The 23,091-nt window shown below is 36.2% G+C and overlaps 1 protein-coding gene across 2 annotated transcripts; it reads left to right on the forward strand.

Moving 5' to 3' along the window:
* The first annotated feature begins 7,626 nt into the window (after positions 1 to 7,626).
* Positions 7,627 to 22,942, forward strand: LOC129257301 (STE20-related kinase adapter protein alpha-like). Of its 2 annotated transcripts, none has more exons than XM_064096981.1 (10): positions 7,627 to 7,772; positions 11,533 to 11,606; positions 12,062 to 12,180; positions 12,825 to 12,933; positions 13,513 to 13,636; positions 16,606 to 16,780; positions 17,218 to 17,322; positions 17,950 to 18,170; positions 18,871 to 19,004; positions 20,106 to 22,942. In XM_064096981.1, exons 2-10 carry the CDS (start codon positions 11,549 to 11,551, stop codon positions 20,186 to 20,188), a joined length of 1,128 nt encoding a protein of 375 aa, XP_063953051.1. In that variant the 5' UTR covers positions 7,627 to 7,772; positions 11,533 to 11,548; the 3' UTR covers positions 20,189 to 22,942. The 2 variants fall into 2 exon arrangements, with proteins under 2 accessions (XP_063953051.1, XP_063953049.1); XM_064096979.1 differs by having other exon boundaries at positions 7,636 to 7,772; positions 18,871 to 19,016.
* Positions 22,943 to 23,091: the final 149 nt, after the last annotated feature.

The following is a 23,091-nucleotide window of genomic DNA, read 5'->3' on the forward strand; positions in this document are numbered from 1 at the left end:
CATTAAACAAGATAGCTAAAAATTGCTACCGTTTACCCTGACAATAAAGTAAACCCTTTTATAATTCTGGAGATGTCCCTGGGTACGACGGTTGGAGGGCCTGGAAGGGAATCGCCTTAGGGGACAGAGAGGAGACACCCGGAGGAGACACCAGCGATGGGAGGGTATAGACTGAATATTATTTATAACTGTTATAAAACGTTCATAGTTTCATACTGTCAAATATTTAAACCCAGGAAAATTGTTTTTGAAATTTATTGACCATAAATGTCACCTTAAAATCAACATTGTTTGTGTGACCGATGTAGTTACCTCCCTGCAACAACGTTTTGGAAAAAAGTGAGAAAAACAGGATGGATTGTATCCTACAGGTCTCGCTTATGAAATGAATATTTCACCTCCTTGAATTTGACAATACGATTCAAAATTACTTGTTAAGGAGTTTAATGAACTGCTTTATAGTACATGCCAGAATATTTACCTCCTCTTGTGATGACGACCATCGTGCCCAATACAACAGCGACATATATCATTCTCGACGCCATCGTCCTGTTCGACATCATTCTCCAACTTTGATGTTGTGGCCACCAGGTAAGGATGAGAGGGGTCTAATCAACAAAGGAAAGTGGATTGAAGTTGAAATGAGGTATTTTAAGAGTCAATAATTGTTCAACTTCATTATGTTCGTATTGAAGTCGGGTTTAATTTACAGATGAAAATGGTTGACAATTATACAAGAAATGATAAAACATAATCTTAAAATGATAATGTATACATAAATAAATATATATGCAGGTGATTAAGTTTAATATTGTATAATCAGTTATTGTCCCACCCTACAATTAAAAACCAGCAACATGCACGCAAGAATGTGGTCTATGAATGTTCCAATATTCCAAAAATAAGGTAAACAGCGCCATGAATATTATTCATGTTATTAAAGAGAGAGATAAATTGAATGGACAGATGGTACTTAGAACGTTTGTCGATGCATTTCGATACATTTTTTAAATATTTTGCTTAACATCCATAACTTTCAGTTTATAGGCCTATACCGCATCCCAAATTCACCCCAGGTCATGAACATTCCGTTCTACTTCTATGTTGTCTTCACAATCACATCGACCAAGCATTCCGCACAAGTTCAATATTTTGATACATGTTGGATTGTTTTCGCCTTTCTCATCGCACATTTTTACCACCTACTGGAAAAAAAAGAAATACGATTCTAAAGTTTCAAATTATGGCCCCATTCTCACCATATTCAAAGCGTCGAGTATAATCAGTATACACTGGACCAACGTGATTTTATAAATTATAGTCCACGACTTTGGCAACCCCTGCCTATACTTTTCCAAAGTTGCGATGCCCTTGGTCTATATAGCTTGGTGTTATACCATCCTTGTTTTGATGTAACTGACCATTGTACCATCTTAACACTCTGTTCACCCTTACCAGGTTAACACTCTGTTCACCCTTACCATTGGCTTTCTTTGCAGCTCCATTCATTTTTGTATCATATAAAGTACATTTTATTTTTCGTTTCTTATTCCTTCTGTCATTATCCCAGATATGTACAAATTATAATATACGAGCCGAATTAGCATGACTAAAAAAGGTAAGGATCACCAATTATTTTCACCAACATTTTATTTCTTAGATTGATACCCAAGAAAAACCTCATGCTACTGTTCTAGGAAATGATGTAAGTAATACCAAAATAGCGTGATTGTACGTCAATATCTCCACCATCCTGGCTTCCTGCAAGAAGGGCGTTACTCTCATTGATAATACACACCACTGGCACACCACTAGCGACCTTCTAGTCGGAACATCTAAAATCCCACACAATGAAGGCACGCATTGTTTGATTTAAACATGGAGGTAGCTACCTCCATGTTTTAAATGAGTCATGTGGAGTAAGACGTGGTGTGACATGGAGAACATGCAGTTTGGAGAAATACCACGTCCCTTGTATTCCGGGCGACTGAATTCCCGCCAATTTGATTTCTCTTTAACTATAATCATGCTATAATGTACAAAAAAATGAGAAAGAAATATGAACACGTTCAAGGTCTAATTTGAGGTGGGCTGCAGCAGCAGCAACGGCGGTCAGGGCAGGAACACCTGCAAGCAAAGACTGATTTATGATATTCATAATCCACAATTCATACGTTCTGTCACAGTTCTTGTTCCCCGGTCTTGTTCGAAATCTTTTACAGTGGAATTCTAAATAGTTTATCCTCACATGCACTTAAGCCTATATAGCGAACTTATGTCTATGCAATTGTGATTCAACCATCGCTATACACACACAAAAAATAATAATAATGATAAAATCTGTGGTGTTTAGTAACTCTATGATCAAAGATTCCTAACAAATAGATAAAATTCTGCACTTGAATGACTTTCGAAACATATAACTTTAAAATAGAAAGAGTTAAGTTAATCATTAATAAAACATAACTAAAATTCATGATAGTGACAGTTCTAAGATCAATTTAGAAATAAGATAAGCGAGCACGAAGAAGAATAAATCAACTTAAAAACAATGCAATTAATCCAGGTGGAGCAAGAGACAACGATAACTTGGTCAACCCATGATCTTTATACCTACACAAGGGAGTGCCCAAATTCATAACTGCAGTTAAAGAATTCCCCGATTCCCCAGCGACCTAGCCTCTAGCACGACCTTGAAAGAGTATACTCATAAACTCTTCGTGAAAACATAATTCAAAGTTAACTCTGCAGACTGCATTCAATAAGCCAGACTCATCTCAGACACTGAATGGGTGTCGATGATCCTTGTCCATCAAATCAGTGAAAATTTCATTATATATATTTTCAGGGGAATCTATAAACCAAATGAAAAGTTGTTTTGAAAGATTGATTAAAAAAATAACAACTGAGGAGCAGATGGATGGAATTTGAACAAAGTCGGGCAAACATTACAGAAAGTTATTATGAATGTGTTGAAGTTTAGAGAATTGTGATGTCATGTTGGTAATCCTTGTTGTGTAGGTCCAGTGTTGTATTTCTTATCAAGAACTTGGACTTCAATAAGCATGCATTTTATAACCTCGTACTATAGTTGCTGAATCGTTCTCATTTCAGGGAGATGGGAAAACAAGAAATCCATTGGCATATTGCTGCTCCCAAAATAAAGCAGGCGCAGGTCCATGCCGCCTATTCCCAACTACCCAACGGAGCAGAGTTCCCGTCATTCATCTACCTCCGTGGTGTAAACGTGCATGTTATATTTACCTTCTCCATTCTCCGTAAAAAATCAACTTCAAGAACTTCGCTTGCCACACCCATACATACCCTGCAACCTGCAACAATCACAGCTTCAAAATACTGTTCCCACTTCCCATTCCATAATACATTAAATAAGGTAGTTAATTGAATATAATCATTCAAAATACAAGTGTGAACTCCACTTACCAGAGAGGATAGTTTCTCGGAGCTGATTACTCCTTAGAAGCAACACAAGCAGTAATGTAGATTTTACTCTCATCTCAAATCGGGACCTGCCGACCTGCCCTCAGATCACACTGCGATCTACCGCTCCGCATCCGCGTCACGATAGTAACTTATCTCTGCCTGGAATAGTCTCACATTCTAGACTATACGCGACATAAACTTTCACTTTATTTAGAAATTAGTTAACACATTCTTCAGTGGTTCAGATAGTGATGAGTATTCATATAAAAATGAAATTCTCATTTTACTGATTCTTACGCGTAAGGTTTGAAATAACACGATTACAGTTTTAATCCAATGTCGCAAATAAAGGGTCTAATCATAAAGTCCAAAACTCAACAGCTGCCAACCAACGTCTTGCAGTGGGAATGACCCCCTGAAGGTACAGTGTGATGGCATGCATACGGAAGGGTCAACCAACATAAATAAAGTTCGGTGGCCCGGGTGAAACCACTTGCATTGGTCCTCGTTCACACCTCAAGCCACAGACACCTGAGGGCAACGAAACCGGCAACGAAATTTCTGGTCACATTTTGAAATTTAGGTTATAGTTTTCACTGAAACGCTAGATATTAAAACGCACGCAAATACAAATGAGAAACTTGATGATAATGATAATACGCTCACTATATGATATGTTATTCTGTTGTCTTTCAATGATTCAATATTTCACTTTGGGGCAGATTTGAGAGTATTGATAGCTGTAGGTGACAACAATGTTCATAAGGTATTAAAGGGGAACACATTCCAAATTAAAACTTGTTTTTAGAGGAAAAAGAAAAATCAGACAAGTTGATAGATGAAAGTTTGAACAATACCGGACGAACAATAAGAAATTCATGACTTTTTAAAAGCTGTAAATTTTTATTGGTAATCTATCTCTACTCATGGAGACTTCAAATTGGCCGAATATATGATGTCATAGTGATGTAAGGCATAGACTAAACTTCCATGTACTCCAATACATGAAACGGCTAGTCATTTTCCCCCAAAAGTTTTACTTCAAATTATTATATTATCTTTCATGATGACATAAAACAATATACTACCCAAGTTATATTCAGATTAATGCCCCAGGGGAATGGGTACTTACTACTTAGGAGAAAACCACTAAGTGATAAGTACATGGCCTATGGGAAAGTTGTCCTTGCCCATATACTCATAATTTACTTAACAGTTGCCAATTTAAATTCTTCATAATCTTAGGGATCTCAAGTTTAATGCAGCCATAACTTTTTCATTGCTTGTCCGATTTATTTCAAACTTTCACGATTCTGTATTATTTATTTTCTCCTTTCTATGCAAAACCACATTTTATGACCAAGACTGCATTTTTAACTAATAAAATGAAGAATAAGACAAGTAGTATCAGTGGGTGATATATTTGGTTCCCCCATTTGCTCAATGATCGGGTGACTGTTTCATTTTTGGAAAAAAAAACATACTCATTTTCATTCAATTTGATGAAATTTGTAAAATCAAATTAACATTTTGTTGGGGGTGAATGAATCTCTCATTCAGAAAATATCTTAAAGGGGAATTCAACCCAAATAAAAACTTGTTTTTATAAGAAAAAGAAAAATCAGACAAGTTGATAAGTGAAAGTTTGAACAATATTGGACAAACACGATAAAGTTATAATTTTTTAAAGTTGTAAATATTGGTAATCACTATACCCATGGAGACTTCAAATTGGCCGCATATGGGATGGCATAGTGATGTAAGGCAAGGACTACTCTTCCATGTACTCCAGTACATATTATGGCTAAAATGTCATTTTTCCCAAAAGTTTTATTTCAAATTTTTTTTTTTATGAGGACATAAAACAATATACTACCTGGATTATATTTAGATTACTGCCCCAGGGGAGTGGGCACTTAGGAGAAAACCACAAATCCCTGATAATAAAGTACATGGCCTATGGGAAAGTTGTCCTTGCCCCTTGTCATAATTTACTTACCCAGTTGCCAATTTGAAATCTACATACTATTAGTGATCTCAATTTTAAAGCAGCTATAACTTTCTTATTGCTTGTCCGATTTCTTTCAAACTTTCGCCATTCTTTTTAATTTATTTTTCTCCTTCCCAACACAACATTTTATGGCCAAGGCTGGATTCCCCTTTAAGGGTATTATGGAGCTGCACGACCCAGCTGCACGACCCTGTCGACCCACCTCCCTTTTTATTTTCTCCTCCCTTTTTTTTTTTTGGGGGGGGGCCGGCCGGGGGGGGGGGCTGGTTTTTGTCTCACCTGCATAGCAGAGTGAGACTATAGGCGCCGCTTTTCCGACGGCGACGGCGACGGCGGCGGCGGCGGCGGCGTCAACACCAAATCTTAACCTTAGGTTAAGTTTTTGAAATGACAGCATAACTTAGAAAGTATATGGACCTAGTTCATGAAACTTGGCCATAAGGTTAATCAAGTATTACTGAACATCCTGTCTGAGTTTCATGTCACATGACCAAGGTCAAAGGTCATTTAGGGTCAATGAACTTAGACCATGTTGGGGGAATCAACATCAAAATCTTAACCTAAGGTTAAGTTTTTGAAATGTCATCATAACTTAGAAAATATATGGACCTAGTTCATGAAACTTATACATAAGGTTAATCAAGTATCACTGAACATCCTGCATGAGTTTCACGTCACATGACCAAGGTCAAAGGTCATTTAGGGTCAATGAACTTTGGCCGAATTGGGGGTATCTGTTGAATTACAGCCATAAATTTGAAAGTGTGTTGGTCTAGTTCATAAAACTTGGACATAATAGTAATCAAGTATCACTGAACATTCTGTGCGAGTTTCAGGTCACATGATCAAGGTCAAAGGTCATGTAAGGTCAAAGAACTTTGGCCACGTTGGGGGTATTTGTTGAATTGCCATCATATCTCTATAAGTGTATTGGTCTAGTTCATAAAACGTGGAAATAAGAGTAACCAAGTATCACTGACCATCTTGTGCGAGTTATAGTAGTTTTCAAAATCAGCACTGCTGCTATATTGAATCGCGTGATGCAGGTGAGACGGCCAGAGGCATTCCACTTGTTAAGTGTTTAGTTTCATTACTGAAAATACAAAGCCCCAGTCGCCCATTTCCCCATGTAGCACCGCCCAGAGCTATAGCGAGTATAATACAGTATAAGCACGTAAAAGGGTAAGTGGTAGAGGGCTACAGGGCCAGGAGGGGAGAGGGTGTTGCAGGGCCCAGGGGACGGTGGTTTTTTTTTTTTTTTTACATGGAAATTAATGCTGATATAAATTTGGAAAGAAACGAAAGAAAGAAAAAAAGGTTATCATTGTAAATTGGAGATAAAATTGGTCCCGAGAAATGGCCATTAAAAAAAGGTTTTCACTAAAAAAATGGAGGTCAAATTAGTTTCATTTGTCAATTTTTACCGTCTTTCAAAATACCTGGGGCCCGGGGGGCCAGTCAAATGTATTGTTGTACGCACGCGTGGCCAAATTATTTCCAAACACCCCCTAAAAGAGTTTTTCTCTGTGTGCAAAATAGGCGGCTGCCCCCTAAACAAGTTTTTCGTGGGCTTTATTTAAACATTTTGGCCCCTAAACAAGTTGTCGCCAGATATGACCCCGGGGAAAAAGCTTGGGGAAAAAACATACCCTTAACACGTTTGGCTAGTTTTAAAAAAACTTTGGAAAAAAAACATACCCTAAATATGTTTGACCCTAGCTGCAATTGACCATTGACCAGTCTTTCAAAACTACCCCCTTCATGAAATTTGGTGTGACTGCCCCCCCCCCCGACCTGGGGGTGCTGCCTATATGGAGATTAATACACGCTTTTTTGGGGGGAGGGGTGTAAAATTAAAGTAAGTATTCAAATTGACTTTAACCCCCCCCCCCCCCTCTAGCAAGTAAGAGCGACTAAGGACTTGGTTCCCAATCCTACCGTTTACCCGATAATAATAAATACTGTAGTAATAAACGAATAAAAGTAAGTAAATCTAATTGAATAAATATCATATGAATGATATTGATAATGATAGCAAGAACCTAAATTATGAATTATTCAAAGCGATAATTGATATAAAATGTATGTTTCTATTTACAGTATATATTTCATTAGATAATTAAAAAAAAACGTCGCTAAGGAGTATCGATAATTTCGCGCGTCCCAAATCTATAGATATCGGTATCGCAAAATTTGTTTACGTTTTCGCCAGAGTATAATACTTTAAGAGGAGGCTCTCGCAAAAAGATCAACAATAAACATTTAGAAACTACATTGTAAATTGCATGTTTTGTTAATACACTTCATCGCTACATCTGTAAGTATCTTTCATTTCGTTAAGAAATCATGTTGAAATATTTCCATATTGTTATTAACATTACCGTACATTTTCTTTGATTGTCTAAGTCGATATAATTAAAGGAAAGTGTAAACATGACACGAAAATGATCAGGCGGGACAAGCGTGAGAAGCGAGTGGGTATTCGGCTCGGGGGCTCCATCAACTGATCAAGTATAGTCACGTATTGTATTACCGGACACTATTATGATTCCGGACGCGCGTATTACTGCGTTCTAAAACAAATTCGTACCGTAAGACTTCCGCAATTCAATTTTACAGAGCAATAGGCCTACATAGAACAAGATTGCAAAAACAAGGCGAAAAATCCAACTTTTACCATGTTTACCTAATTATCTCTAAAAATGACAGAAAATGCTTAAAATATCATATAAAAAATTATAACATAGTTTTGTATTAACAATTGATGTATTTTCTAACGGAAATATGGGCCTGATTTGCCGAATTTCAATCTCGTCCACTCCTTCGATCGAATGATGAGGTGTGGTGTAATGTGATGTATTGTGGGTGATCGTCGATGGCTAGTTCTCAAGGTGGTACCCGTGCGCGAGGTTTACCGTGAGTAGAGCCGTCAATCGGCAGCGCATCGATAGAACTTGATGAGCGTCATACGAACGCGAGCATATATTATTGGAAAGTGCCATGGAACATGCAGCTAACAAGACAAAATAAAATAAGTTATCAAACACGAATTTATTACCAACATCTGCTCAGATTAGATATAAAAAAGCAAATAATACTTGGAATTTACTCATGATATGATATAAGAAGAAAAAAATCACACAAATTTGCTCTTACATCATTATAATCAAGGATATCTTTACCCGTCCGGCGCGCGTCCGGAATCATGATGTAATTTGTCGCGCACGAAAATAATTGTTTTTCGTGGAGGGGTATGCGGCAACTGCGATGCAAAGAAAATGGTTGGTAAATATAAAATAATTTTATCATATTCATAATTTTCATAATATATGGAATAGCAAGTGTGATTTTTTCTTGATTGTATTTCCTCTAGTTGTCATTTTTAAAGCACTGAAATAAAGGTGTCCGGCAATAGGATACACTGCCATATAGCGCGAGCTTCTCCGCCGCCGAAGCCGAACTAAGTCTAAGAAGATCTTGGAACTGAAGGGGACTTGAAAAATGAAAGCCGGGCTTAAAGCCTGGGTTTAAGAAGGAGGGGGGCGGGGGAGGTCCGTTTTTTGGGCAATAATGCAAGCCAATGCTGCAATTGCAAAGCTAAGCTAAAGTTAGACAGCTGGCAGCCGTCTGTTTCGAGGAGTTTTTTAACATTAAATTTTTTTGTTTTGTTTCCTCATACCCAGACGGCTCGCTATCGTGCAGCCACCATTAGGGGACTTACAATGCAAAATCCCCCCGTCGGGGCTCTTCAATTTTTGTCTTTAATGAATCAAACATTTGAAAATTAACGCGACCGAAATGCAAATTAACATTCCCTCTTGGCATTAATTGCCAAATAACGGGGAAAATCAAGTTAAAAGGAACAAAAACAGTGACTTATCTTGGCTGTCGCGCAACTTCACTGCCCTGTTTTATCCGAACTTAATACACATAAACATATGGCCATTGAGTCCCCTGTACAGATCGCGCTAGAACTTCGGTCTCTGTATTTGGTGAGTGGAGCCAACGGAGTTCAGCTGAACAACCAACATAACAGAGACCGAAGCTTTTGGTCTAAGCTAAAGTCTGAAGTCCCCTACCTAGTCCTAGGCTAGAGCGAAGTTCGTGCAGGCTCCACTTCACTACCGCTACACTACTACGCTCCACCTACCCGAACTTCGAGGCCGTGAACTCAATCTGATATTCCGAGTGACAAAGGTGGGATTTTATGGGGGGAAAATATAAAATTCATCCAACATCACGATCTTTAAAAACAATTAAAACTAATATTCTTACTTTACACAAAGTTTCACTTCTTTTCCATGCTTCTATCAGTCTCAAAATTGGTGATTTAGAGCCCACATGAAGTTCCTCAGGCACGTATAAATAACTCGCTGCCGATTTCAAAACATCCCATGCGCGAGGGCACTGGCGTAAATCCGTGTTGATGGGTGGGGGGGATGACTGAAATATTTTGGCATTTTTTTGCAATCATGTTTTTAGATATGCAAGGAATTGTCATTGAGATGTCCACAGTGGCGTACCGTGGGTCACGGCATTGGGGGGGGGCACCAGCAAAATTTTTGAATCACTGAGTGAGTGCGCTAGTGAGCGTGCGAAGAGCGCTCAGTTGCCAGTTATACTGACCTAATAGAGACATTTTAAGGACAATGTCATTAAACGGATATGTATCTCACTGATCAAATAATGCGAGCGCGAAGCGCGAGCTGAATTTTTTTTAAAATTCACACCTCAAAAGGGACATTATAATCAAATTTGTGTAATCATGATAGGTACCTGTCTCGCTAAACAATGCGAGCGCGAAGCACGAGCTGAAAATTTAGATAATTCAGACCTGAAGTGGGGCATTCTAAGGTTTCTTTGTAGGAATTAACTAGGACCATACGTATTTCATTAACCAAATGATGCGAGCGCGAAGCGCAAGCTGAAAATTTTTGATATTCAGATCAGAAGAAGGGACATTTTAAGGACTGATTTTAGGAATTCATGAAGAGCAGACATATCTGATATCTCACCTATCCACTAATGCGAACGTAATCACGGACAGGAAATATTTCATATATACGAAGACCTTAACATGGGGCAATCACTTTTTGAGTCATGAAAAAGAAGCCTATGTCACTACATAAAACAATGATAACTCAAGTGCTAGAAAATATATTTGGTTTATATTGAATTGAAAACGGGATGTTTTAGTACAACATGATTATATATCTCGTTAAGCAGACAATGCGAGCACCAGAAACAATGAAGACATAGGCCCTGGGTAAATTATGTTTCATAAAGTTATGATAAAAATGTTTCTTATGTAATGTAACATAACATAATTATAATATAATATAACATTATAATGAATAATATTTTCTTCTTTCCCACTACGTTTCTCTTCCTTTCTCCCTCTTTTCTCCTTTTCCCCCTTTTTTTTGGTCAGCCGATGGGGGGGGGGGGATGTGCCCCCCATGCCCCCCGTAATTACGCCACTGTATGTCCATATGGCAAATACCCCTCCAATATTATTGTCTTTTTTACCCCACGATGGTTTAATGGTTTTATTAGAGATTATACATTCAAATTTTTTGACATTCCATCTTATTCCCTTCCCAAAGAGCCCAACAATGATGCATTAGAAGAAACGGGGGTTTCTCTTTAATGTTATAATAAGGACATAAGTATTTCGTTTGGAAATGGTGAACTGGCTCTTTATTTGCATTTTATGATTCAATAATATTGTTTCATTTGTTAAGTGGTATATTAGGAAGAATTTTCACCAATAAAACAATTATCTCTTGTGAATTTTTTTAAAATTTCTTTCTTAAAAAAAAGGTGGGGGGGATGTTTGTACAGGCCATCCCCCCCTCCTCGAAAAAGTGGGGGGGGGATGTATCCCCCCATCCCCCCTCCCCCCGGTTTTATGCCAGTGCGCGAGGGTCCGAGCTCGGACCGGACCCGGTACCTTGCGCATATCGCATCCGCATGCGATGTTTTGAAATCGGCAGCGAATTATTTATATGAAATGATTTTGATTAAATAAATGAATTGTTTTTCGTGTTGTTTATTTAATTTCTTTCTCTCTTTAGAAAGAGGCAGTGCAGTATGGCTGATGTAGAATATGAAGGGGATGCTAGACACTACACACTTTTGACTTTAATCGGTAAGGAGTAGATATAATGTCTTCTTCTTTTTCTTCCTCAGGGTAGTCTTGTGTCCTTTATACATGAAAATTAATACGAGCGATAATTGAAGTTTTTGTATTTCTTATTTCATTTTCTGTACCCTAAAGAAATTGATAAGTTACACGCATGTAGTAAATTGAGAACTACATTGAAGATTGAAAACACCTACATCAATAAAAATAAGGCTCCAATGTGCCATAGTGATTATTCACCTAAAATACTGGGACTTCTGAAATAGCAAATACCCCCCCCAAAAAAAAAATGGAGGAAAGGCAACAAATATAATAAAAAGGAGGGGCCTTCTTAAGACTAATTGGCTATTTAATATACAGTCTGAAAATATGAAATGAACAAGACTTTCTAATTTATGTAACATTGGTTAAAATAATGGTGTATGTTATTTGAAATAAGTGTTTGTTTGTTAAAATTGCAGGCCGTAACTTTGAGGGTAATGCTGTGGTCCATATTGCTAGACACTGTTCTTCTGGTAATCTTGTAGCGGTCAGAAGAGTCAACCTAGACAAAGTCAAAGACAGTTTTGCAGAACTTCGTGTAAGTTTTATTAGAGCTCTGCAATTACGGGAAAGAAATTAAATAGTGCAGCAAAATACTTTGTCATCTTGTGGCATGTTGTTTCCCCAGCTCCCCATTATCCAACCATCAAAACCAATTTCTATTTAGTCTATATAGTCAACTGAAAGTTCTTGGTGAAATCATTGGTTGATGATATAGCCTAGGAGCTCTTCTATCATTTAATATCAATAAACCATTTAATGTTTATGTAAACTCCCTAATACAGTCTTGGTGACCATTAATTTAGAATTTTGTCTGCATACGTTTACACCTACATCTTTGCCACTATGGGCAAAATCGTTTAATTCCTCTTGTGCCACAGTAATTATAGGGTGCAACCTTAACAGAGTTTTGCATAGACTGTGCTAGCTCAACCCACAATAGCTTTTGATAGGTGAATTGTAAAGAAAATCTTTTTATATAACAGTGCAATGCACACTTAACTATTGTTTATGTGTGTGTGTATAAAGTACAAAAGACTCGATACACTCTGTGTGTATTGTGAATAAAATGTGACTTCAGTTGAAGTTGGTAGTCCATTGTATGTTACTCTAGTCAAACAAAGTGGGCATAGAGTTTAAGTTTTGGAACAACATATTTTGTTTTTATATCATTCCATGTAGCAAGAATGCCATTTCTCCAAGCTAATGCAACATGAACAAATCCTACCACACTACACATCGTTTGTGAATGGCAATGAATTGTGGGTTGTGATGCCTCTTATGGAACATGGTAAGAACATCAAACTACTGTATTTACAAGCATTCACCTTTAACATACAGACATGTACTGCGAATTCATTCAGAGTATTAAAAGCTCAAGATATGATTTTGTAAGCAGCTATTTCAATTAACATTTTTCTTTAAAAATAATGTAATGACTTAAAACCAAAAATGATTCCCCACACCAGGACCCCCCACCACCACATTTCGGGTGAAGTTGAAATTCTTATTAGTAATGGGCCCCAACTTAACATAAATCTCAATTCAGATGACTGGTCATTCATCTATATATAGAATGATTTAGCTGGTGATTTGATAGGTTTGCCCCTACAAATTCAAAACCCACAACTGTCTTGTGTGAAAACATTCATAATAGAAAATAACATGTATATCATGTAAAGGCATGTATATTTATAATTAATATCATTCATCATTATAATTATTGTTGCATTAGATAGAAGTAATATGATATTTCTTAAATCTTAACCCACTGAATACAGAATTCTGTAATCCCAACAGCTTTGTACAAGCATTCTGCCAGTTCCAGTGGGCAACAGGTTAATTCTTGACTTTGATTTCTGATTGATAGGTTCTGCTAGGGATCTACTCGATAGGAATTGTCCTGATGGATTGAAGGAGAGTGTGATAGCACAGATTATGAGAGATGTTGTTCTGGCTCTAGACTACATCCATAGAATGGGCTATATCCATAGGTGAGGAGTAGTATTCAGTGTTTTACTATGTATCCACATGATACTAAAAAAATGTACAGTTCGATTGATGACATGAATAATGTGATAAATTGTTGATTTTTAACATCAAGTACTAGGTGAAGTATTTAGATAAGCATTATCAGGTGATGCTATTCATTTAAAAAGCCATAAAAAAGGCACACATTAATGTTACTCACATGCGCTATTGACACATGACCGCAGAAAAAAACAAAGAGGAGTGCATACCAAGGAGAGATTAACATTCTTAGCTTTGCCTGGCTTTAGCCATGTGATTCCAAATAAGATTTATTTTTGCAAAGAGAATTTTGGTTCCTATTTAAAAAAAAAGTCATTTCTGTTGTTTGGATTGGTTTCAGTGGATGAGACAAACTATCACTTCCTTGGTGCTATGCATGTTGATTTTGATTCAGTACCATCTTTCCTCTGATTTGATTTAGAAAGAAATTGTCTCAGAAATGATTGTTTGTCCCTTTACTTTCACCAACGGGACATTTAATTATTTGCTTTATACCTCTATGATTTTTGTCTCGCCTGCATAGCAGAGCGAGACTATAGGCGCCGCTTTTCCGACGGCGGCGTCGTCAACATTGAAATCTTAACCAAGGTTAAGTTTTTGAAATGTCATCAGAACTTAAAAAGTATATGGACCTAGTTCATGAAACCTGGACATAAGTTTAATCAAGTATTACTGAACATCCTGCACGAGTTTCAGGTCACATGACCAAGGTCAAAGGTCACTTAGGGTCAACGAACTTTGACCATGTTGGGGGAATCAATATTGAAATCTTAACCAAGGTTAAGTTTTTGAAATGTTGTCATAACTTAGAAAGTGTATGGACCTAGTTCATGAAACTTAAACATAAGGGTAATAGTGTATCACTAAACATCTTGCGTGAGTTTCAGGGCACATGACCAAGGTCAAAGGTCACTTAGGGTCAACGAACTTTGACCATTTTGGGGGTATTTGTGGAATTGTCATCATAACTTAGAAGTATATGGACCTAGTTCATGAAACTTGGACATCAGTTTAATCAAGTATTACTGAACATCCTGCCTGAGTTTCAGGTCACATGATCAAGGTCAAAGGTCACTTAGCGTCAGCGAACTTTGACCATGTTGGGGGAATCAATATTGAAATCTTAACCAAGGTTAACCCTAAACAGGCCGGGGGGGTTGAATCAACCCCCCTCAACATTTTCTGCGATCATTCCGCCGCGCGAATTTTTTTTACCGCGCCACTCACAGACTTAATATTCTTAAGTCTCGCGCATCTTTTGAGACCAAATTTACGACGCCCGGGTACGCGATTCCGAAATTACGCGACATTTCGTAAGTGCATGTCAGACAAAAAAATGTTTCAAAACGTGACTTTGTGTACAAAGTCAATGCAAATTGAGTTTTTCTCATTTTATTCATAAAGATATGATTATTTTTACTTTGAACAGCTGAAATCAATTGATTTTAGCATAATTATGCTTCAAAAAAGGTTGTGCAATAAATCTGGTGAAAAAAACAAAGAAAAACAAAGAAATACATAAAAAATTCATAACACAATAAAATACATAAGAAATTGATTTCCAAACCGAAGTTTTTTTCAATTGCGATTGTTAAGAATGCTACAAAGAATATTTTTACCAAAAATTAGCATTCTAGGAGCTTTATTTAGTGAATTAGAGCAAAAAGTATGATTTATGCATAAATTAGCATAATTAATTCATATAAAGTAAAATCTCATTATTTTGGAAAATTTTACCATACAGCCTTGTAGATTACATCGCACACTACCAGCGTGCAAATTTTTGCGGCTCTCGCACGATCGGCGGCCAAGATCTCAGGGGGGGTTGAATCAACCCCCCGGCCACAGAACAGCCAAAAAGCCCGGCCTAATTAGGGTTAAGTTTTTGAAATGTTGTCATAACTTAGAAAGTATATAGACCTAGTTCATGAAACTTAGACATAAGGGTAATAGTGTATCACTAAACATCTCGTCTGAGTTTCAGGTCACATGACCAAGGTCAAAGGTCATTTAAGGTCAATGAACTTTGGCCGTGTTGGGGGTATTTGTTGAATTGGCATCATAACTTTTATGGATCTACACATGTAGTTCATGAAACATAGACATAAGGGTAATCAAGTATGTTTTGCACATGTCTTAGGTCACCGTCACATGATCATGGTCAAGGTCATGTTGGGTCAATGGACATAGCATTTAATTATCATATGAGAGTTTTCTTTTGTGAATAATTATTCTATAGCTGTTTTCAAAGTCAGCACTGCTGCAATATTGAATCGCGTAATGCAGGCGAGACTGCCAGAGGCGTTCCACTTGTTACTAGTATCGTTCATAATATCCGGTTTGCAGTACAGTCTATTTCAGGGTTTATTAGATATTATGAAATGAATGTTCTTTTGCCCTTTTAATGCATTCTTATAAAGAAATATCTTAGATGCTGTTGTCTTTCACAAAAAGGACATTGACTAAATTCTTATCCAATGTAAAATGTTATACACTCTGGTCTGAAAAGTGACCAAGATATAATGATGTGAATCTTCAATTCTGTGAAAGCCTGCACATGATCAACCTTCATAGTGTGCAAAAGACTTGATGAGTTTGATATCAATTGTAAGATCAATTGTAGCCTTTGTGTAACATAATAGTGCAGGCCAGGTGCCCCATCCATAACTCAATATATGCAATCAGTCTTACATGTTTTGCAAAGACTTATGATTGATTTTAATCGTAAGATTTATGATTGATTTTAATCGTAAGATTGATTGTATTATGTAACATTGCACAGGTTAGGTAACCCCATAGTTTTACCGAATCCATTTTCAGTTTCCACAGGTGATTCCTATTCCATGTTACAAAACTTATAACATTAAAGAAAAAAAAAATTGCAATCCCTGTTAATAATTTGTTGTTCATAATCATATAATCTGAATTTCAGGAGTGTAAAGGCCAGTCACATCCTGCTTACCCAATCCGGTGGTGTTCACCTATCTGGACTGAGAACAGCAGTGAGTATGGTGGAAGATGGCAAGCGACTCAAGGCAGTTTATGATTTCCCCTCACTGACCACAGTAAGGAACTTGCCCTGGCTAGCAACTGAGGTACTAGAACAGGTATGTTTGTATTTGCATTTTACTGTGCTAAATCCAGGGTGAAATTTGTATGTTTGTGTGGAATAGGATAACAGAAAAAAATAGATAAATTAATATTATATGAAGTATGAATTTTGTTCTTCAAGCATATTCTACATGTCTTCACAATTGTCAGCAAATGATATTTGACAGTTTACTTTACCATGATCTGAGCATGTCTTTTAATTTTCAAATGACAGGAGAGATTTAATTTGCTTCAGCAGAGAGTATCAACAACTCAATTCTGGCCATGTATGAAGAGGACCAAAGTAAAGAATTTTAGTAATTTTCAAAGTTTTTTTGGATTTTTGGATTTTTTTGGGCCAACGTTTTGTTTTATGCCTTCAGATTTCTGGTGTTAATTATCATTGTATTGCAAAAAAAAAATGATTATATCTGCTGTTATCTTTTTATCATAGAATCTTCTTGGATATGATACCAAGTCTGACATTTACAGTGTTGGTATCACTGCATGTGAGCTGTCAAATGGATGTGTTCCTTTTTCAGATATGGTACCCATGAAGGTAAATTTTCTTTTACAGTGGTTCTCATTTCTAACAAAGGAAAGGTATTTTTAAGTGTTTATTTTTATTGTAATTGGTAACCTACATCAGCAACAAAATTGAGGAATTCCTCCAGTTATAAAAAATATCCTAATCCCTTTATAAGCTCACAGAGACATTAAATGGCATGTGATATCCGCTACGAGAACTGAATGTTGTCATCATTATATAATGCTTGGTACTTTCCATTTTATATTCTGCATTAAACGTAGCAACAAGACATGAGTAAGATCATGAGAAATTTGAGACATTTTTGAAAACTAATATCAAGATTCATGTAAAATAAAGATGTATGTTCAATATTACATTTACAATTGATTATACATGTTTCTTCTTAGTACATGGTTTGATGTGGACTTACAATAGATGTCAAATATAAAATTGATTGTATCTTTTCCTGTTGTAGGGCAAAGCTCTGAATGAAGTTAGACACTTTGGGGGTACTATAATTCAAAGCTTCATAATTGATCATAACACATTAACAGTTGATTTGTGTGATAATGGGGCGGTTTTCATAAAGTATCAGGATATGTGGTTACATTGATTCAAAGTAAGCGCATGCAATTATTTGATTTTCTTTTGTTCTAGATGTTACTGGAAAAGATCAATGGTACAACACCCAAGCTCCTAGACTGTTCTACGCTGTGTGATGTTGATGGTGTGCCACCCCAAGAACCAGGCTCTAGGGTTGATAGTGGCATCGGTGGAAGCACTGGACTAGCTAATGTACCCAACCCCTATGACAGGAGATTCTCAACTCATTTTCATGATTTCATGGAAGTATGCCTCCGAAGAGAACCAGTGGATAGGTAGGCAAAGTTATTCTCCCTTACATTCCACATACATGCATGAAGAATGGTGTTGTCTTGTTATGAAAAGTCAATCACATGGTAAACTTTAGTTTCTACCTATCAAATGCATCTGTGTTTTTTTTTAAATCTTTCGTTGATCACTCAAGCCTTGATCTATAGATCTAAAGTCATAATACCTGTTATCAATATCTGAGGCCTGTCTTACAAAGAGTTTGGATTGATCAATTCAATCTCAACTGTATGGAAACCCATCCAGACCATAACTTTTCTACCGTATATTTGCACAATCTCCTTACTAAACAAAGAGAATGACGTTGAATTTTCCAGAGAATTATGAATGTATGCACATACATCATATCTAGAAAATATTTTGAACAAACATACATACAGCATTTTAGATGTTGATGTGGCTGGCCGTCCATAGTTGTGGTTGATCAGACCAATCGCAACTCTTCGTAAGATGGGGCCCTGGAGTTAATCGTAAGTATCAGATAATTTTTTATATGGATAATATGAGACTGTTTTGGTTATTTTTTATCATCACTAATGGGCCTTTTAACACAAAGGTGGATGTAAGTCTGTGGCAATTGGACAAAGAGTTACAAGTAATTGTAAATATGAAGCATATCTCCACATGTTACACCGCTTGGACAAGGATAGATTCAAATTGAAAACATCATTTTCATTCTGTCTGTAGACCCAGTGCCTCTCAACTCCTGCAGCACCCATTCTTCAAGCAAGTGAGGAAGTCATCTAGTGATGTCTTGGGACCAATGCTACAAGCAGTCCATCCCCTCTCTCAGCTAAGAGAGGGCAAAGTGGATGACCAAAGTGAGTACATAGGTGTGCATGAAGCTTTTTCTTGGATATTTCTCATGTTGAAACAAACTGCTTTGATGAAGTAGTTTTGTCTCAAATTTTTGACGATTATTTAACCTGTTTAGGATCAACTAATGCAGACCTAACTATATGCTGCGATAATGGAAGGTATTCATTTTAAAGATGATGAAGAATTTATTTATCAGTCTGTGAATCTGTTATTTGTTCTATTTATATTTTAGATTGATTAGATAACTTTGTAGGGTATGGCTGGCTGAACTTCATAATATAATTTGTGTCATAATTTAAAGAACCCTGAAAATTCATTATGAAATTGGCAAGTTACTTGAATTGCAGGATGATTTTCCTCTCATAGGTAGCATTTTTATATGAGGGTACCAAAGAATTTTTCATTATGGCACTTTGTAATCACAGATGTTATAGGAATTATAATTTCATTCAATTAGAAATCCTTGTATTCATGGTTCTTTATATCCATATGAGTATATTTTATATACATAATAATTTAACAAATAATTCATACAAGCTTCGCAAAGACCCAAACTACTTGTTCATGCTTTTCTAGAATGTAGTAATAGTTTAGGAGCTAGGTGGTAACAAATAAATCATGTTGGTTTTCCATTGACTTCAGACAGAGATGTGCATTGTTGTGATCATTTTCATGTTCTGTATTTATCTCTTTAGAATTATTTACATGTAATGTTATAGTAACGATGTATAGATGTGAGTTTTGATTGTGAGACGATGTTATGCCTCCTTATTTTGGGCATGAACACATAGATGATGATGAATTAATCAAACAATGGGCGACTGAAACTATGGAAGACATCATGAAGATGATTTTAACATTTTGTAGAAGATCATAAAGTAAGAATGTGATTATGATTGAATTGATGATAATAACAATAATAATAGTGAATATGATGTTGATATGATTATGAATGGTGCTGCGGATGATGGATAAATCTATCATTATTGTCACAGTGATCATAGAGTGAAAATACATCATTATTTATGAATAATTTATTACTTGAATTATTGTAACCTGTGTTTAAACTACCATGTAATTCTAATTTTTTTATATTTGCACAGACAACTCTGAGGTTGGGAACATTGCAGAAGCTGTGCAGAGATTTGAGACTTTAGACATGGTGGACCCTTGGGAATTTGACTGAAGAATTCAACCGTTCCATCAAGATCTCTGAGAGTTTGAAAATGCCCAGTAACCTATGCAGTCCAAGATAGGTGGTGTTACTTACATAACAGAGGTTCCTCACTCATGTACATAGTGACAACTATGTATCTGAACACTGATAGCACATGATGTGATACAAATTTCTTTGCCATTGCATGGGATTTTTAAAGCTCTTGATATAGCATTAAAGTGAGGACTGTAAAGTTGGCTTGTTCATCAAAGCACGCTTACAGATGTATGTAAGTCAGAGTTTGTGGTAGCCGTGTAGCTGCCTTACATGTAGAACAATATAAAGAGTAAAAAGTGCAATAGTTAAGAGAGTAGCTACATGAAAATTTAATCTTGAAGCTTCATTTGGCTGTGTGCATCATCTATTTTTTTCCATAAAGGTAATATCAGATGACCACTTTACCAAAGAAAACTGTTATTGTTCAGTTATATTTGTTTTATGTCGAACTCGGTATCCACTCAGTCCATAAAAACATGAAGTTAATTGTACATGATGTGATACAATGGATTCATTGTATGGGATGATATGTCATGCATGTATGTATCTCTGTGACTTTAACTTGATGACGGGTCATGTATCTTTTTTTAGAGAAAGTCTTTGTCAATCAGTGTCAACTGTTACCACATCCTGATCTAGTAAGTCCTGACAAAACAAAAACCAAACATTTCTAAATGATAAATCTAGGCTGAAACTTAAGTACACTGAAAGTCAGCAACACAGATAGGCAAATGTTGGTACCTGCATTATCATTGCTTGGAAAAAGATTGTCCTCTGGCAGGCGATTGGTTTGAATCTTATCCCATATGAAGAATGTGTATTTTGCCTTGCAAGGGCTAGTGTGTGTGAACACTGGAGACCAATCTACAGGTGGGAAATGCTGTATTCTACCTAAATCACTTGGGACATATTTCATGTACATCCATTCATAGTGCATACAAACACTTGAGTGATGTTTTGTGCATTTTGTTTAAATTCATTTTTTTTTACTGTTACTATAACTCAAATTAATGTTTGACCAATGAATGTGATAAGATTATCAGTTTCTATCATATATATCTTATGGTAGGTCAAGCTTTAATGGCAGGCATAGTTATCTGGCAAAATAAAGAACTATATGTTTTACACATTTGTAAATGTGTGCAATCCTTTATGAAAAGTGTTAATTCTTTGTTTACTTTGGACTTTGGACATTCATGTTTCAAAATGAATATCAGTAATGGAAAAGAAGTTATTTAACTTGTTATTTTGTCAAATGTTCCATTTACATTAATCTTATCCAGGAAAGCTGCGCAATTATTATTATTATTTTTTTTTGGGGGGGGGGAGTCACTAAGACAGGTCTCTGTAGATGAAATTTGTGTGCTTCAAATTTTACCACTTTTATAAACATAATTTGAAAGTTTATACATGACGGGTGAGCTAGCATGCTAGTTAGTATGTATCAGATCTAAAATGTTAGTATTATATTGATATATTGATTTATTTATAGCTTGGAGAAAACCTGTTTATATCATTAACCTTCATTAGATACGTTATCCAAGAAAGAGGTTTTTTTTAAATTACAATTTTATAATCAAGAATATTTAAAATTTGATATATTATGTTAAATGGATGTTTTATTCTATAACATGAAAAAACATTTTATTGCTTGGAGTAATTTTGAGGGATCATCATACCATGTATAGTGAGATATGATATAGTTCCTTTTAAAGCATAAATTAACTTTGTCAACAGTAGCGGGGAAAAATTGCTTCTGACGATTGAGAGGTATACTGCATCTCTTCCTAGTTTATGATCATAAGTTAAGTGCCTTTTACTTTTTAGATGAAATGGAAGTCATTTGACTATCTAAAAGGCAAAGAATATTGCCTAAGATCACCCAGCAGACAGACCATGTTGGGTGACCCAGTACAGCAGCAGCATGCAATATATGTAGACCATTCTGTATGGTATATGGTGATATCCTTATCATAGAATCATACATATCTTGATAAATAACTGACTACCTAACTTATAAACTTCTAACCATTTTAGTCTGACCTTAAGGATTGTGAGAACAATTTTGATTATCAGTCGTTGACAAAGTTATTGATCATCTTTGATAATGATAATAACTCTTGCTTATATAGTGCTTACTTTCTCGATCTCTAAACGCTCTGCAGTAATGCAGCAGAATTACCCTGGCTTTGGCAGAGCAGCTGCTACGCGCACTGCGTTTCAAGGAATAATTCTACCATTTCCTATCTTTAAGAAATGTAGTGCATTGTTTCAAAATCTCAAGACTTGGTCTACTTGCTTGGCTCGTACATATGAGCTGTTACTGAAGTATTTTCAACAGCCACCTGATCAATTCATTTTTATGAAACTAGCCTGCTTTTTAGTCTTGTGTGCATGTTTCATGATATGCTACCATTAATCTTTGGGGAATAATTTGACTTAAATTATTTGATATTATAATCAGGTTACCCTCAAACAGATATATATTGAACAGCTCATTTAATCCCTCGTTGAGAAAGCTTGACTTACCCATCAGCACTAATAAGAAATGAAATACTGCTGGTACATATGGCAGAACAGTGTTCAATTATCTCAAAACATTTGTGGAGTACATGTATTGTAAATATTAAATCCTGTGAGTACAAATGATTTTGCTATGTGTACAATGCAAGGAAAAGATGTTTGATATATTTGGCGAGTTGATAAATAGACTTTGCTATGCTTAAACTGTAATGCCTTTATGTCTATTGTGTCTTTGTTTTTATTACATTAATATCAAACTGCTATATTGACTTAAGGGCCCTGTCACATACTGCCATCTAATGATGCTTCAGTCTAACTTTTTTTTCACCAGATGGTGTTTGATGCCTGCAAAT

The sequence above is a fragment of the Lytechinus pictus genome, chromosome 3 (assembly GCF_037042905.1).
Source record: "Lytechinus pictus isolate F3 Inbred chromosome 3, Lp3.0, whole genome shotgun sequence".
In the NCBI taxonomy this organism is placed as follows: Eukaryota; Metazoa; Echinodermata; class Echinoidea; order Temnopleuroida; family Toxopneustidae; genus Lytechinus; species Lytechinus pictus.